Source organism: Bison bison, unplaced genomic scaffold (assembly GCF_000754665.1).
Source record: "Bison bison bison isolate TAMUID 2011002044 unplaced genomic scaffold, Bison_UMD1.0 scf7180017864516, whole genome shotgun sequence".
NCBI classification, from domain to species: Eukaryota; Metazoa; Chordata; class Mammalia; order Artiodactyla; family Bovidae; genus Bison; species Bison bison.
This window is the reverse complement of record NW_011495069.1, coordinates 2,222,470-2,237,574: the sequence shown is the minus strand read 5'-3', so window position 1 is coordinate 2,237,574 and position 15,105 is coordinate 2,222,470. Positions and strand designations below refer to the sequence as shown.

Sequence of the window (15,105 nt, the reverse complement as noted above, 5' to 3'; positions counted from 1 at the left end):
ACCTGCAGGCTGGCCAGGGTTCTCCCTTCACCATCCAGGCGTCTCTTCAGGTGGCCTTTCTTCATCAGGCGGCTCTTCCTCACAGCGTGGCTGCCTCAGGGTGGCTGCGCTGGGCTGCAGGCCTGAGTGTTGAGCGGGCGAGGGGGAGGATGAATGATCTTTTATGGCTCAGAAGTGACCGAGGTCAGCCCTGCTGATTGTAGGAGTCAGAAAACTCCCTGTTCCAAGAAGGGGTGGGGGAACGTGGACTCCACCCCTCAGCGGGGCAATGGCCAGAGTCTCGCTGTAAGACGGGGGAGGGGTGGGGGAGCTTGTTCAAGCGGGATTTTGGAAACTAGTCTGCTTCATTCTCTACAACTTGACAGTACTCCTCTCAGTCCTCTGTGGAGAAATCTTCGGTGGCTCCTGATCACTCCTGGAGAAGCAGGTTTTAGAGTTTAAAGGCCGAGCAGAATGGCACAGAAGCTGTACTTAAGAAGTTGACCAGCGCAAAGCTGCTGGGAGCACGGATTTCCGTTCCGTTCCCTGGAGCCTGCCGACAAAACCGCTGCCCTCTGGGGTTTGGGCTGAAGCCGGCCTTGCTCTGACCCCTCGCTCCTCCTGGGGCCAGGCCCCAGTCTTTCCCAGCCTCTCCATCTTGCTGCACCCATGGTCTCTGCGTTGGCCTGGGGCACCCTTGCTCAGCCAGTAATAACGGGTCGTGGACCCCGTCCCCTCTTTCTGAGGATCTTTGGTGGTTCCTGGCACCACTCGTGCACATTTACTCCCAAAGTGTCTCATTTTTGTGGACAGAGGTGTTTATTGCATTAAGCTTTGAGCTTATCCCCGGCTAGGACATGTCCTGTTCTCTGCACCCCCGCCAGGAGATGGAGTCACTGTTGTTGCTGATGATTTCCGAGTTAGTCTTTGCCCTTGGAGTTCCTGCGGCCGGCCAGGTTCCACTGTGTGCAGACGCTTGGCAGCACCACCCGGCGTCTGACAATCCCGTAGCAGGTCTCTTCAGCTGTGGTGTTTTATTTGACTTTCTGTCCCGAAACAGTATTAGCAGTGGTTTTACTTGTCATCAGGTGATTTTAAGCAATTCATGTGTTTCTTCAAGCCGCGTGAGAAACCAGCAGAGTGAAAACGTCCCCTCACTGTTGATGTCCTGAAAACACAACCGCAGATCTGAACTGACGCCGTGAGCCTCACCAGCGCAGAGCGGGCTGGCTGTCCCCTCTGTATGCCGCACCCTAACAAGGGCTCCTCTGCAGTCTTTCCCTGTGTGGATTCTGACTGCTCCACGAGCTCCTGGAGACAGTGTCAGAACCAATGCTTGTCACCTTGGGAGCACTCAGATTATTCAACAGCTAATTGAACGGGTAGAGAATTCCAGAGTGACGCGAAACAGTCATTCTTGTCCTTTTTACCTTTCAGCCTGGAAAATGCCACCAGTAGGAAGGGGGAGCCGGGAAAGCTCCTTTGATGAAGGGGAAGTGTGTCTAGCACCAGTTAGGATTTCAAAGGAACCGTGTCGTGGAGACCCCTGGTCACGGGGTGACTGGACAAAATAAAGAGCCTGGAAAGCCTAGGGAAAGAATTGACTCACGACGAGGTGCGCATGCGTGCACGCGGTGTACCCGGAGCTGCCCCGTCTGCAGCTCCCGCGTCCCCTCACACCCACCTCAGGACCCTGTGCTCTTCTGTGGCTGGCTCCTCGAGTGTTGGGACTAGGTTTCCTTCCCTGCGCCCGGTTCAGGGCACTCAAGGCTTGGTGGTGGAGCTGAAGCCTAGTTTCGGGCCTGCAGGGGCTGTTGAAGGGCAGGACGGTGCAGCAGGTGCGTCTGCTCTTACCCTGGGGACAGTGCGCAGCCCACCAGGGGGAGTCTTAGCATCCTCTCCCCAGATCCCAGGCCGTGCGGCTAAGACCAAAGCAGAGCACTCCTGACCCCTCTAAGGGCTGGAGGCAAAAGCCCCAAGAGGCCTTGAGCTCCCTGCCCTGGGGGAAGATCTTAAAGGGTTGCAGAGCTCCCTGCCCGCTTCCTGCCAAGCTGCTGCGGTTACCCAGGTGGTGGTTGTGAAGGGGATCTCACTAGGCAAAGGCGAGGCTCTCAGCGCCCGGTCCTGGCGCTGGAGTCAGACGCGGGGTGGGGGTAGGTTCCACGCAAGAACACCTTCCTTCTTCCCCTCCTCAGGCTTTAGACTCGGAGCTCCTTGATCCCAGTGCCTGTCCTTGCTTGCTCTTGGTTTTTTTTTTTCCATGTTACCTTTAAAAAATATTGAGTGAAGTGAAACAGTGACAATGAAAAAGAGAAATCAACCTGTGCGTATATGGTCAATTCACTTTGGATAGAGGAGTCACGAATGAGTATACAGTGGGGACAGTCTCTTCACTGAATGGAGTTGGGGAAATTGGACAGCCACGTGTGAAAGTCTGAAACTGGACCCCCGTCATACACGGCACACACATCAGCTCAGAAATACTTAGATCCCTGATAGCTGTAAAGGACTATGCTAACATATGTGTAAGTTTAAGCATCCTGATACCATGAATATCTCTGAGTCCATTATTTCACGCAGGACCTCGATGAATGTCGAGTTTTATATTTCCCTCCTGGCTCCTTGTCCCTCTTCTGAGTTTTGTGTTCGTCGTCCCCTCGTCTTGGCAAATGAGAAGGAAGGCCTTGCTGTGTCAGTGTAGAGTGTGTGTGCACCGCGTGTGGGGCTCAGGGCTGCTGGGCTGTGAGCTTCTGGGAGTGGCCGTGCCCTCCGTAGCCCTCTGGCACTTGCTTCCCCAGCCCCACTCATTCTATTTCTGGGGCCACGCATGTTGCTTGTAGCTGTGGACCAGCCACGTTTTCTTCATCCTCCTGTGCTGTTTCCTGTTTGGACCTCTAAGGATTTGGGATGACTCCCAAGCAAAGGGCTCCAGTTAACTATAATTTAAAATATTTTTGCAAGCTGTCATTAAGTTTGCCCATGTTGCTTGGCTTTTTGGGAAGCTTTTTAGTCATTTACTAATTTAACGACAGTTAGACATCCTTACTCCTTGGAAGGAAAGTTATGACCAACCTAGACAGCATATTAAAAAGCAGAGACATCACTCTGTCAGCTAAGGTCCGTCTAGTCAAGGCTATGGTTTTTCCAGTGGTCATGTATGGATGTGAGAATTGGACTATAAAGAAAACTGAGTGCCGAAGAATTGATGTTGTGGTGCTGGAGAAGATTCTTGAGAGTCCCTTGGACTGCAAGGAGATCCAACCAGCCCATCCTAAAGGAGAGCAGTCCTCGGTGTTCATTGGAAGGACTGACGTGGAAGCTGAAACTCCAATGCTTTGGTGAAGAGCTGACTGATTTGAAAAGACCCTGATGCTGGGAAAGATTGAGGGCAGGAGAAGAGGGGACAACAGAGGATGAGATGGTTGGATGGCATCACCAACTCAATGGACACGGGTTTGGATGGACTCTGGGAGTTGGTGATGGACAGGGAGGCCTGGCGTGCTGTGGTTCATGGGGTCACACACAGTTGGACATGACTGAGCGACTGAACTGAAGACATCTTTAGCCTTAGAAATTTGTAGTGAGTGTTTCCTATTTAGATTATTAGGATTGATTCAAAATACAAGTTAGACCATTTTGCAGTAATATTTTAATGCTTTCAGACTCAATACAGTCAGAGGACTGTCCGGAAGGAAAGCCTGCATGCTGCCGGCGCTTTGGGGTGAGGCTGTGGTCAGTGCATTGGAGGCGGGGATCTGTGAACAGGCTCCTCGGAAGCACGGGAACAGTGTCTTTTCACGTGGACCTTTTCTGGTCAAGTTATGTTGTTCCTTTTTCTAAATACTGAGCTTCTGGTTAATCCCTTCTGAACTTCCCATTATGTCTGAGTTAAAGATTCAGTGTAGCTAGGCTTCTTTTAAGAACTTTCCCTTGTTCTCAGGAGTATTGTTAACATCTAGTTGACATTATTTCCAAAGACCAGACGTTTCAGGGTTACGGGTAGTCTGTGAGTTAGAACTGTACATAAAATGCTCTGTGCGTGTGCAGTTTTCCGGATTCTTAGCTTTAACCAGAGTCTGGGAGTTTGGAATTCCCCAAAACAATTCTTTTAAGCCGAGGTTTCTCCAGCTTGGCTTTACTGCCCTGTTGGGTCAGGTTGTTGGGGTCCGTCCTGTTCATCGCAGGGTGTTCATTCAGAAGCGTCCTGGGCGCCTTCCCACCGGGTCCCCTCCTGCACACAGTGATGACAGCCGAAAATGTCTCCGTACGTTCCTCACGTCTCCTGGGGGCGCTGTGGGGAGGGCAGAATCAATCCCAGTTGAGAAACGCCTGTTTATTTTTTTTTAGAGTGGTTTTAGGTGTGCAGCAAAGGTGAGCAGAAGCTGCAGAGATTTCCCCTGCACCCTGGGCCTCTCCTGCTGTCGGCATCCGCCACGAGAGTCAGAGCTGACGCACCTGCCCTGCATCCTCATCACTCAGAATCCATGGCTTTCATTCAGGCTCACTCTTGGTGGTTGTACATCCTGTGGATTTGGACAGATTTGAAACGACATATCCCCCTGGTCCCTGCACACAGCACGACCAAGCAGGCAGGCGGGTCAGCCCGTGTGTGTGTGTGCGTGTGTGCGTGTAGGCAGGTCAGCCCGTGTGTGTGCGTGTGTGTGTGTGTGTGTTTTCACTGAGTCAGGTCTGACTGTTTGTGACCCCATGGACTCTAGCCCTCCAGGCTCCTCTGTCCATGGGATCTCCCAGGCAAGAACACTGGAGTGGGTTGCCAGTTCCTTCTCCAGGGAATCTTCCCGACCCAGGGATCAAACTCACATCTCCTGCCTTATAGGCAGATTCTTTACCACTTGAGCCACCAGGGAAGCCCTGAATGACACATGCCTGCCATTATCACCATTATATATAGTATTGTAATACAGTTTCACTGCCCTAAAATTCCTCTGTGTTGTGCTGTTCTCATCCCTCTCTCCCTTCCAACCCCTAGCAGTCACTGATTTTTTTTTTTGTCTGTGTAGTTTTGTCTTTTCCGAAAGGTCGTAGCTGGATTCATACGGTATGTGCCCTCTTCAGATCAGCTTCTCCCACTTGGTGGGCGTGCACAATTTGCCTCCTGCGTACCCTTTCATGGTGTCATAACACCCCATTGTCTGTGTTACCACAGCTTCTTTATCCACTCACCTACTGAAGCCATCTTGACTGCTTCCAAGTTTTGGCAATTATGAATAAAGCTGCCATAGACAGTTGAGGGCAGGCTTTCGTGAGAACATTTGTTTCCAGCGTGGTTGCTGGATTGTGTGGCAAGAGTATGTTGAGTTTTGGAAGAAACTGCCAAGCTGTCTTTGGAAGTGGCTAAATAGCAACCCACTCCAGTGTTCTTGCTTGGAGAATCCCAGGGATTGGGGAGCCTGGTGGGCTGCCATCTGTGGGGTCGCACAGAGTCGGACACGACTGAAGTGACTTAGCAGCAGCAGCGCTGTTATGCGCATCCTCCGACAATGAATCGGAGTTACTGAGGTGCCACGTTCCTTTCAGCTTTTGGTGTTAACAGAATTCTGGGTTTCGTCCATTCTAATGGACGTGTAATAGTATCTCATTTTGCTTTGTATTTCTCTGGTGATGGGTGATGTTGAGCATCTTTTCAGATGGTGCTATTTACCGTCTGTGTATGTTTGATAAGACATCTGTTAAGGTCTTTGGCCCATTAGTTTATACTCTTCAAGTAGTTTGACTTGATTCATTTAGGGTTTTCTCTTCTTGCCTGGCCAAGGGAATACAGAGCTATTTACAGAGTTTTGAACAGCTAGCTTCTGTTGAGAGCAATAGGAGAGACTTCTGGGTTGCCTTGAGTGGGCAGATGTTATAAAATATTTATATTTTACAATATTTTTAAAAATTGAAATATGTACTTGTGTGCATACACAAAAGCACTCCCAGTCAAATATATACTAGTATGTGTTACGCATTCACAAGTATTCTCTAAATCATCCTGACGACTCTGTGCAGTAGATAGTATTCTCATTTTATGGATTATCAACCTTTAAAAGTAAAATAGCTGGTTATTTTACCAGCAAAATGGACTTATTTGGGAATTGCAAAGAATTACAGTTCAGGAAAAAATAGCAAAGTGTAGCAAACAAAGGGAAGGAACCTTACTTTATAGAGAAAAAGGAAGTTGAGAAGAGGTGCTTAGAAGGAATGGCCGCTGGAGGAAGGGGAGAATTCGGGGCTTCAGGTGGTGATGTCTTCCCGTGGGCTGGGCTTGCCGCTGGACAAGGAGAAAGCCTCTTTCCTCCTCCTGGAACGCAGGGTCCACTCTTCCTGTTGGAGTGTGTAACTGGTGTTGTGTGTCGGTGCTTGAGAGCTCCCCCTTCTGGCCGCCCGGCTCCATTTTAAGTGTAGTTTCCTTTCTTCCCCTTCACAGGATGAGTAGATGTCCCTAGAGGTTAGGAAATGTGCCCAAGTCCTAAGCTAATGAGTGGCAGAGCCCAGCACTGAACAGAAGCCGGCAGCAGCAAGTTAGTTTCCGTGTGTTCTTGACCCTAGAAGTACTAAAACGTCTTCATGTCGATGGCCCGCGTCCCGTGGGCTTGGCTGGCACAGCAGGCCTGGCACACGTGGGGAATACCTGGCTGCTGGGAAATTCCACTAAGTGGAACAAGTGCTGTGAGGTTTCCGGAGTGTGCGTGTGTCTCTGCAGAGCACAGCCTGTTTGTGCTGAGGTTTCCGGAGTGTGCGTGTGTCTCTGCAGAGCACAGCCTGTTTGTGCGTCTCAGAATGAATTCTTGTTGATGGACAGGGGTTTTTGTTTTTGTTTCTTTTTTACAAACAGCCTGCTGTATATGCTGTATCGGCTACCTTCAGTTAGCATATGCGTTATGTCTCTGGGTGTATATAAAGCGGGTCTTTGTCCCATAGCCTGTTTGTGATTCATGTACACGGAAGTGCAGGTGGTCGGATTCAGAGTTTATGTTTTATTACTGTCAAATGTAGCATTTCCAGGATTACCTCGTGTAGTTTATAAAGCTTCTGGAGCTTGTTGATTCAGGGCTTTCAGAACTCCTGAGATGGGTCTGGGCAGAGCAGATTAAGGCTGCGAATCAACCGGCGCCTCTGGCTGGGTGTGTAGGGCCCCGCCCGCCTCGTGCACTTCCCAGCGTCGCACGCGGTGGTCTGCCCCGTCCTCCCAGGCCTGCCTGTGTCACCTTACTTCTGGCTGCTGCGCCGCAGCCCTGGCTTCCCTCTGCGTGAGAGCCCACTGCGCACTGAGTTAATACCTTGCAGTCTCCCAGTCTCGCCCCGATTCAGTTCCTGCCTGCCTCCCTCCGCGGTTTGTTGCAGTTACAGTGCCTGGCGGTGGCTCTCAGCGTGTGTCTACAGCATGAATGTTGTTTGTTTCTTTTGGCCGTGCTGGGCCTTCACTGCATGCGAGCTTCTCTCTCGTTGCAGAGCAGGGGCTGCTCCCTGGTTGTGGTGCGTGGGCTTCTCATTGAGGTGGTCTCTGTTGTTGCGGAGCTCAGGCTCTGAGCACAAGGACTTCATAGTTACGGCTCGTGGGCTCAGTAGTTGAGGCTCCTGGGCTCCAGAGCACAGGCTCAGTAGTTGTGGCTCACGGGCTTAGCTGCTGAGGCAGGTGGGATCTTCCCGGACCAGGGATCGAACCTGAGTCTCCTGCATTGGCAGGTGGATTCTTTACCAGTGGGCCATCAGGGAACCATGCAGTATGAATATTAAATGAAGAGATGAGTGTGAGAGGAGAGCAGTCTTTATCCTCCTGGCCCTGCAGAGCACCGACCCCAGTTTCCGCCCTTGTCCGCCTGGCCACCGGGAGGGAGCTCTTGACTGGACCTGTTTCTGGTCTTGGTCTGTTTTGCAAGGGCCTGGCACCTGGAAAGGTAGGCCCAGCCTCGGATGAATGACTGCAGCCTGTACACGTTGGCGCGCGTCTTGTTCTTTGCCTTTTTTTTGTCCTTGGCTTGGAGCTCATCGGGAAGCCTCACCTGGTGACATGTCCTGACGGTCATGGCCCAGTGACAGCAGAGAACAAAGCCTGACTGCTCCTTGAGCCTTCTCACTGCAGAACCAGTTAGGAGTCCTACGTCTGCCAGCCTATCGAGGTGGAGAAGGAAAGTGCATGAGACTTTGAGAGCAGGGCAGCTTTCCGAACTTCTCGGCCCCCTTCCACAAACGTAACTATCTTTTGAATCCTCCACTTGAGACAGATGCTGCCGTCCTGGGGGCCCGGCCGGTCTCCCCCCGGGAGCCGTGGCAGTGGGCTCGCTGCAGGCCTGTCTGCTCTCAGGACACCTGCGCAACCTGCCGCTGTCGGAGCGGCTTTGAAACAGGGGGTTTGGTGTTTCTATGGGCAGAATGACTCAGACACTCCTGTTTATCTTTTGGCAGAGTGATCAGCAGCTGGACTGTGCCTTGGACTTGATGAGGCGCCTGCCTCCACAGCAAATCGAGAAAAACCTCAGTGACCTGATTGATCTGGTAGGTGCCTTGGTTGGGCGCTCGCATCTGGGGCTGCCTTATTCACCTGCTCCACGAGGAGTTCAGACCACACCAGACACCGCCTCCCCAGCTGGACGCCACCGCTGCCTCACGGGGCTCCTCTGGAGAGGAGAGGAGCTTCCGCTGGCTGCCACTCCTCCTGAGCGGCTGTGCTCATAAAGCCAAAGACGGGGGCTCTGAAGCAAATGCTGCTCCCCTTCCTCAGCTGTCTTGCTTCCACCCTCCAGACGCTTGCAGTTAGGCTTGGGGAGGCGGGGCCGCACACACACAGCAGGACCTGGCTCCGCCTATGCCAGTCTGCCGCTGTGGGCGTTTCTCCAGCCAAAGCAGGACAGAAATCCAGCCTCCCAAGTGCCTCAGTGGCTTCACTTCTAGCTTGAAATGGCACAAAGCACAGAACTGGGCTTTTAAAGAGCTCATTGCATCTATTTTGAAAATATTTATTTGTATGAGAACAAATGGTACAGAAGGGAACGTTTTAGACAGACACTTTCTGTACTGAAACAATTTCTCACTCTTCAGCATAGGAGACAGTGCGGCTTCAGCACGAGATCATCAGGAATGGTTTCCCTGTGGTCCTCTGTGGACACTTTTGGGATTTTGTGACAGTATTGATTGGAGTGAAATGCAGTTCTATTTAGATTTCTTCTTTGATTAGTAAAACAATTTTTAAAATATTATATGTATGCACTTAACTGAGATATCACAAAATGATTATTTTGTAATGAGATTTCAAGGTAAGTAAACACGTGTATCTTTTTAAAAAGCATTTGGTTATTCATGTATATATACATACATGGAGTGACTGGTCTCTGGTGCCAGAGAGTCACTGGCACCATAATGTTATTTGAAAATGTTTAAAGTGTTAAAAAAAAAAACCCTATGAAACTGTGAGAAATCATGCAAAGAAGTCAGATAAGATCAAGAGACAGTTGAGGTACTAGATCATTTGGCCGGTGGGTTCTGGCCCTGGGTGGCGACCGGAGCCCGCCCCGATCAGCCCCTGTTCTTGTCACTGTGTCCCCCCAGCTTCTCAGAGGGATGATCAGTTGCCAGCTGTGGCTCATCAGTAGCTTAAAGATAGTAGCTTGAAAACTTGTTCATATGCTGTAGTGATATCTTTAGTTCCACTGTATGCATTCAGAACAGTTTTACTGGGGAAGAATGTTACTGCAGGAGATGTGGGTCACTCACAGCTGAAACTCTTGCCAGCAGTCCGCAGGGTCCATTGTGCAGCTGTCAGTCTACAGATACACAGGCTCCAAGAGAGAGGCAGCTGTGTGGACAGAGGCAAGCTGGTGGATGGGACTGTGAGCTTGCTGCCTTTGCTGTGTAATAGTTCTGGAAGGAAGGAAGGAGAAGGGTTCTCCAGGAATAGATGAGAAAGCCGTGATGAGAAAGCCCGCTCTGGGTGCTTGTGATAGAAACGGGGCAAAGGTGGCTAGAAATGGCGGCAGGTCCTGGCCGGGCCGTGAGTCATTTCAGGTGTGAGGGAACAGAGGCTGAGTTGAGACGCACGAAACCCACCGTGTGCTCGGAACTGGGGATCCCACACCCTGCACCTGGCAAGGGCCAGCTCCAGGGCCTAAGTGGCCTTGGTGTGCTCATGAGGTCTGGCCAGCGTACCCTTTGCTCCTGTTGCTTCTTGCCCTGTGAGCTCTGATTCTCTGGGGCTTGTTTCCAGATTTCTCTGGGAGTGCCGTACATTGGGAGTTCTATGTGAAAGATCCTAATTTTTAAACATTGGCTCAGACATCGGATGGGCGTGTGAAATGTGAGTCAGAGAAACGATCTTTGTTGGGAAATGATGAAACATAAAGTTGGATGGGTGGGAGGTGTCCTTAGAAGTCATCAGGAGGGCTTGGATTTGACGTGGCGTCGTCACCATCGCCCCATCACCACCACAGCCTTCTGTTCCCTCACGCTCATCTGAAATGACTGCTGTCCCTCGTGGGCAGTGCGTCGTGCTGAGCACTTTCTCTGGGTGGCCTCGGTCACCTGTCATCAGTCCCGTCGGGTCGCAGCGTGAGAGGCGGGCTGGGCCGTGCTGCATGGCTTGTTTTCCTTGGAGAGCTCTAGCTGGCCAGCTGCGGCCCGGGGTAGGCAAAAGCCGAGGGTAGGATCAGGCCCCTCGGCTGGTCAGCTAGGAGGCCACGCTGCTGCTCCTCCGCCGGGCGTCAAGGTGCGCCCGGCTGCGTGTCGGTTCAGCTCACCAGTTTAGTTATTACTGTGTTTTAGAGACAGACCAAACAGAGAAGTCAGAAGTGATGAGCAGATTTTTTCTCAGTGGAGTCTCCTTGGTGTTTCACAGGCTGTTTTGTTCTTATGGCAACGGAAGTGTTTTCCTACAGCTGTGTCCTGTCTCAGTGGCGCCCTCGTCCCTGTCGCAGAGATGTGTATGTAGCCGCTTTGGTGGAAACCTGGTCAGTGGGTTCCTAAGCTGCATGGGCCAGTTCTCCTTGGGCTCAGCAGGGACATCGCAGCGCTGACGGTGAATGAAGGAGTGAGTCACATGCCATCCTTCACCTTGGCCAGATAACAGCCTGCCTCGGGGGTCAGTTTGCAGGACAGCACTGGCCCAGGTGGGGTCCCGTGCTGTGGGGCCCCTGATGGGCCATGGGGAGGAAGCGGCACCCCAGAGGTCGCTGTCAGGGGGCACTGTTCTCCCACCTGCAGCGTAATCTGTAGAAAAATGACTGGAGAGGGGACGGAGGCGGGTGGAGGTGGGGGGTCAGCAGCTAGCGTTTGGTGAGCACGTGCTGCGTCCCCAGGACTGAGCTGGATACTAGTTGTGTTATTTCATCTAATTTTCCAAAAGGAAAAGGGGAGAAAAGGGGCAGTTTTAAAATTCAAACCGCTGGGAATGCTCCCTCAGCCAAACCTTACATATCATAAGCCTTCATCATCTGAGCAAGTGACTTGAGTGTGTTCCAACTGTTTGTAAACTCGAAACTGTATATCGTAGTACCTGGTTCATAACTAAGCTTCTAAGTAGAGTCGTGACATCTGTCGTTGGCCTCTTTATGTCTGCATACACATTATACGTGGGCTTCCCTGGTGACTCAGCAGGTAGGGAATCTGCCTACAAACAGGAGACCCTGCGGATGCAGGTTCATCAGGAAGGCACCCTGGAGGAGGAAAATGGCGACGCAGTCCGGGATTCTTGCCTGGAAAATCCCGCGGACAGAGGGGCCTGCAGGACCACAACCTGTGGGGTCTCAGAGAGGCAGACACTACTGATGCACGCACACTGATTCTCACAATACCCCTCCCGTGTGTGTGGGATCACTCTCCTTTACTGGGTGACTTAAACTCTGAGAAGAAGCAGGTGGTGCTGGGTGCCTTGACCTCGTATCGCTGACACCCGCAGCTACAGATTAAATATGGTGCCTCTTCCTCGTCTGTCTGTCTTACCTATTCATAGGGGAAATGTTAAGTAATTAGTAATCTACGACATTTAAAACATAGACTGTAGTATGGAAAATCATTTAAACTTCACATAATGAAAAACAGCCAGAGACTTGAAAGCTGTTCCCTGCGGGCTGGCCACTTGGGATCCACAGCTCGCTCTGGCCCACTGCCTCACTGGGCACTGGGGGGGCGCCTCCGTCCCCACGCCCAGCCGTGTGGGGCCAGCCTTTTATTTAAAAAAAGAAAATTTTTTTTTTGACGTGCACCACTTTTTAAGTTACCTGTTTGTTACAACATTGTTTCTGTTCTGTGCTTTGGTCTTTTGGCTTCAAGGCATGTGGGATCCTAGCTCCCGACCAGGGGTCGAACCCCCCCACCTTCTGCAGTGGAAGGTGGAGGCCTGACCACTGGACCTCCAAGGAAGTCCCTCGTTCCTTTTTTAATTTGAAGTATGATGAGTGTCCAAATGGAAATGGAGCCTGACTCTGCACTGAGTTAGGGTCTGATGAGGCATGCCTCGTTAAAACTCTATGGACGTGCTTCAGAAACCCGCCCGAGGCCCCTGCTGTGCGCTGTGATGGGTTCAGAGCATGTGGGCAGGTTTTGTGGGTCCTGGAAGTTACTTCTTTGAATGTTTATCTTTCATCACTGCTATTTTTCTTCCATTTTCCCTGGGCGTGACAGGTCTGTCTGTGTTTTGTTCTGGTTTTTGTTTTTGTTTTTTCTTTCTAACTGGATGAGCAGAATTCCTTCGTTCTTATTAGTCTATGCTATGGCCCTGAAGCTCACTTGCAGCTTTAGTTCCTCTTCAAACGGTAATTTGAGGAGACTCGCCCTGTCTTGAGCCCGTCCAGAAGCCGTGTGTCCAGGCCTTTGTTCCCTGTAATCTGGGATCAGGCAGATGTTCTCAGAGCCGCTATCGGCCCGGCCCGGCGTTCATCACAGCCATTCCTCCCCAGCTTACCTGCCCCCAGTAATGGGAGGTGGTGCTGTTCTCAAGAAAAGCCTCCAGCTCTTAAGACTGAACGTTGGGATTTGCCAGCATTGCCCATGAAGGGAATGGCCTCGCTTAGATGTCGGAGCCAGGGAAGTGTGGGGAATCCATCGGATCCACCGGCGGCCCCGTTCCCGAGGAGCATTAAAGAGACATGTGGAGGGTGCCTGGCAGTTTTGGGCCGAGGCAGCCCGATTTAGCATGCCAGGTCGGTGTGCTTTTTTCTTTCCTCCGTCTGAGCTTTTGCTGCCTGGGATTATGATGTGTGCTCTGATTGGTGGAAAATGACCTTCCTTTGCAGATGGCCAAAGCATCACTTTATTACTTATTAATCCCATTGTGCTCGAGTGAAGCCAGCCAAAAGCCATGGTTAAGCTGTTTCAGAAATACCCGCAGGTCCACGTGGGCCAAGAATCACATGACGTTAAGATGCTCCCTTGGCTTCCTCAACTTTGACCTTCTATGGCTTTACTCTGCACGCTGGCAGCAAGAGCCGAAACTTCTCCACTGGGGTATATTTTGAGCCCTGAGCTGAGGAAGGAGTTTGTTTCTGCAAATTGGCACCCAGCAGGCCAGCCGTCCTTTGCCTTTTTAAGAGCAAACCAAAAATAGACCTAAATCTGTTTAACTAAGCAGAAACGTCTTTGCTTGCAAATGTCAGTCACTTCATTTTTTAATTCCTCCTCCCTCCTTTGCTTATCGTCACCCAAAGGTCCAGCTCTTGGGTGTCCCCAGACTTGATTTACTCCAGTGAGGGGTTAAAGCACCCAGGCCATGCCGCTTGGTCTGTGAGTTAGAGGTAAAAGGGCCTGATGCTCTGACCAGGGAGTTGAGAACTTGATCGGTTTTCATTTCAGCATATTTCTTCTTAGCAGCCAGAATTGCCCTCCAGAAATAGAAGGGCAGCCTCAGCAGTACCTACACTTGGAGCAGCTCACAGAAACGGCCACTTGTAGATACGCAAGGTCTGCAGGGAGATCCCACTTGGCAGATAGAAGGCTGGCAGGCACAGGGCACACCTCAACATGGGCTCCGTGAGCCAGTGGGTGCAGACCTCCAGCTTGTGTTGGCCAGGACCCTGGAGCCACGCTCTCACACCTCTGTGATTAAAGTTGAGGCTGCTCTTATTATTTAACAGTCATTAACATCACTGATGATCTATCTGACCTCAGCCACATGTTGTTAGTTTTCAGTCTTTAGTAGTTGAACCCGTGAAATCTGGAGATGGTTTTCTCAGTGATAGCTGTGTGTCGTGAGAGCATCGCACGCAAGCTCTGTCCCCAGGAGGTGAAGCTGAGCCTGCCTTGGGCCGGGCATGACCTGCCCCGTCTGTGGTCAGGACTGACCAGGCCTCCCGTGTTTTCTGCCTGCCTGGAGTCCCCATGACTGTCACTGTTTAAAGCAGTCTCGCGCCAGCATGCTTTCCTCCTTTGTCTCAAACACCTCTTCTTTCTGAAGCAGTCTTACACCTAGTAGGTGAAGAGGGAATGGGTTCGGTCAGCGTTTCGTGAACACTCCCTGTGAGGCTCACACTGTGCAGCTCGGGGAGGAGTACTCTGCCTGTATTCCTCAGCTGCTCTGTCACGGGGAAGAAAAGACGCAGGGATCCTAGAGCTGGGTCCGAAACAGGGACGGTTTCGGGCGGAGCTTCTCGCCTCTTTGGACTTGACCAGCTGATCAGCTCCGAGGACGCCTGTCCCGAGCTGCGGAGCCGAGTTATTCCCGTAAGCCTCTGACATCCTGGGTGCCAGACGCCGTTCTGGGTGCCGTGGGTGAGAGACGAAAGGCCTGGCTCCGAGGCGCCGACACTTAACGAGGACAGGAATCCAGGCGAGGTTTTCTGAAAGGAGGACCGCTTGGCCGCGCCAGCTTCGCTCCCTGTTTGTCACGCACCCCAGCAGGCAGGGTCGTTTGTCTTCGCTTCTGAGTAACAGCGTCCCGGCTCTTCAGGGAGCTTCCGCTCTCTTCTCCCTGGCTGTGGCCACCTCTGCCCCTGCCTCTCACCATCCCTTAGGTTCTTTTCCCAAAGTTTCCCTGACAAAGAATTCCTGAGGAGAGCAAATATTTACATACCTCTGGAGTTTTGAGGGCAAAGCCAAAAGTGGCCGCCTCTAGCAAAGAATTTTGTTTTGTCTTTAAAAAAAAAAATTGTATTCCAGTTAATAACTTGCCCACATGCAAGACATTTTAACATAAGAAGAACG

At 51.4% G+C, this 15,105-nt stretch overlaps 1 protein-coding gene across 2 annotated transcripts in view; it reads left to right on the top strand.

Annotated features, from left to right (window-relative positions):
• The window catches only part of CAPZB (capping protein (actin filament) muscle Z-line, beta), an 84,606-nt gene that overhangs the window by 2,243 nt on the left and 67,258 nt on the right, over window positions 1-15,105 (top strand). For both annotated transcript variants that reach the window (XM_010829940.1, XM_010829939.1), the window contains exon 2: window positions 8,386-8,475. In XM_010829940.1, coding sequence (XP_010828242.1) covers window positions 8,419-8,475 — 57 coding nt within the window. In that variant the 5' untranslated portion in view covers window positions 8,386-8,418. The remainder of the gene's footprint in view (window positions 1-8,385; window positions 8,476-15,105) is intronic.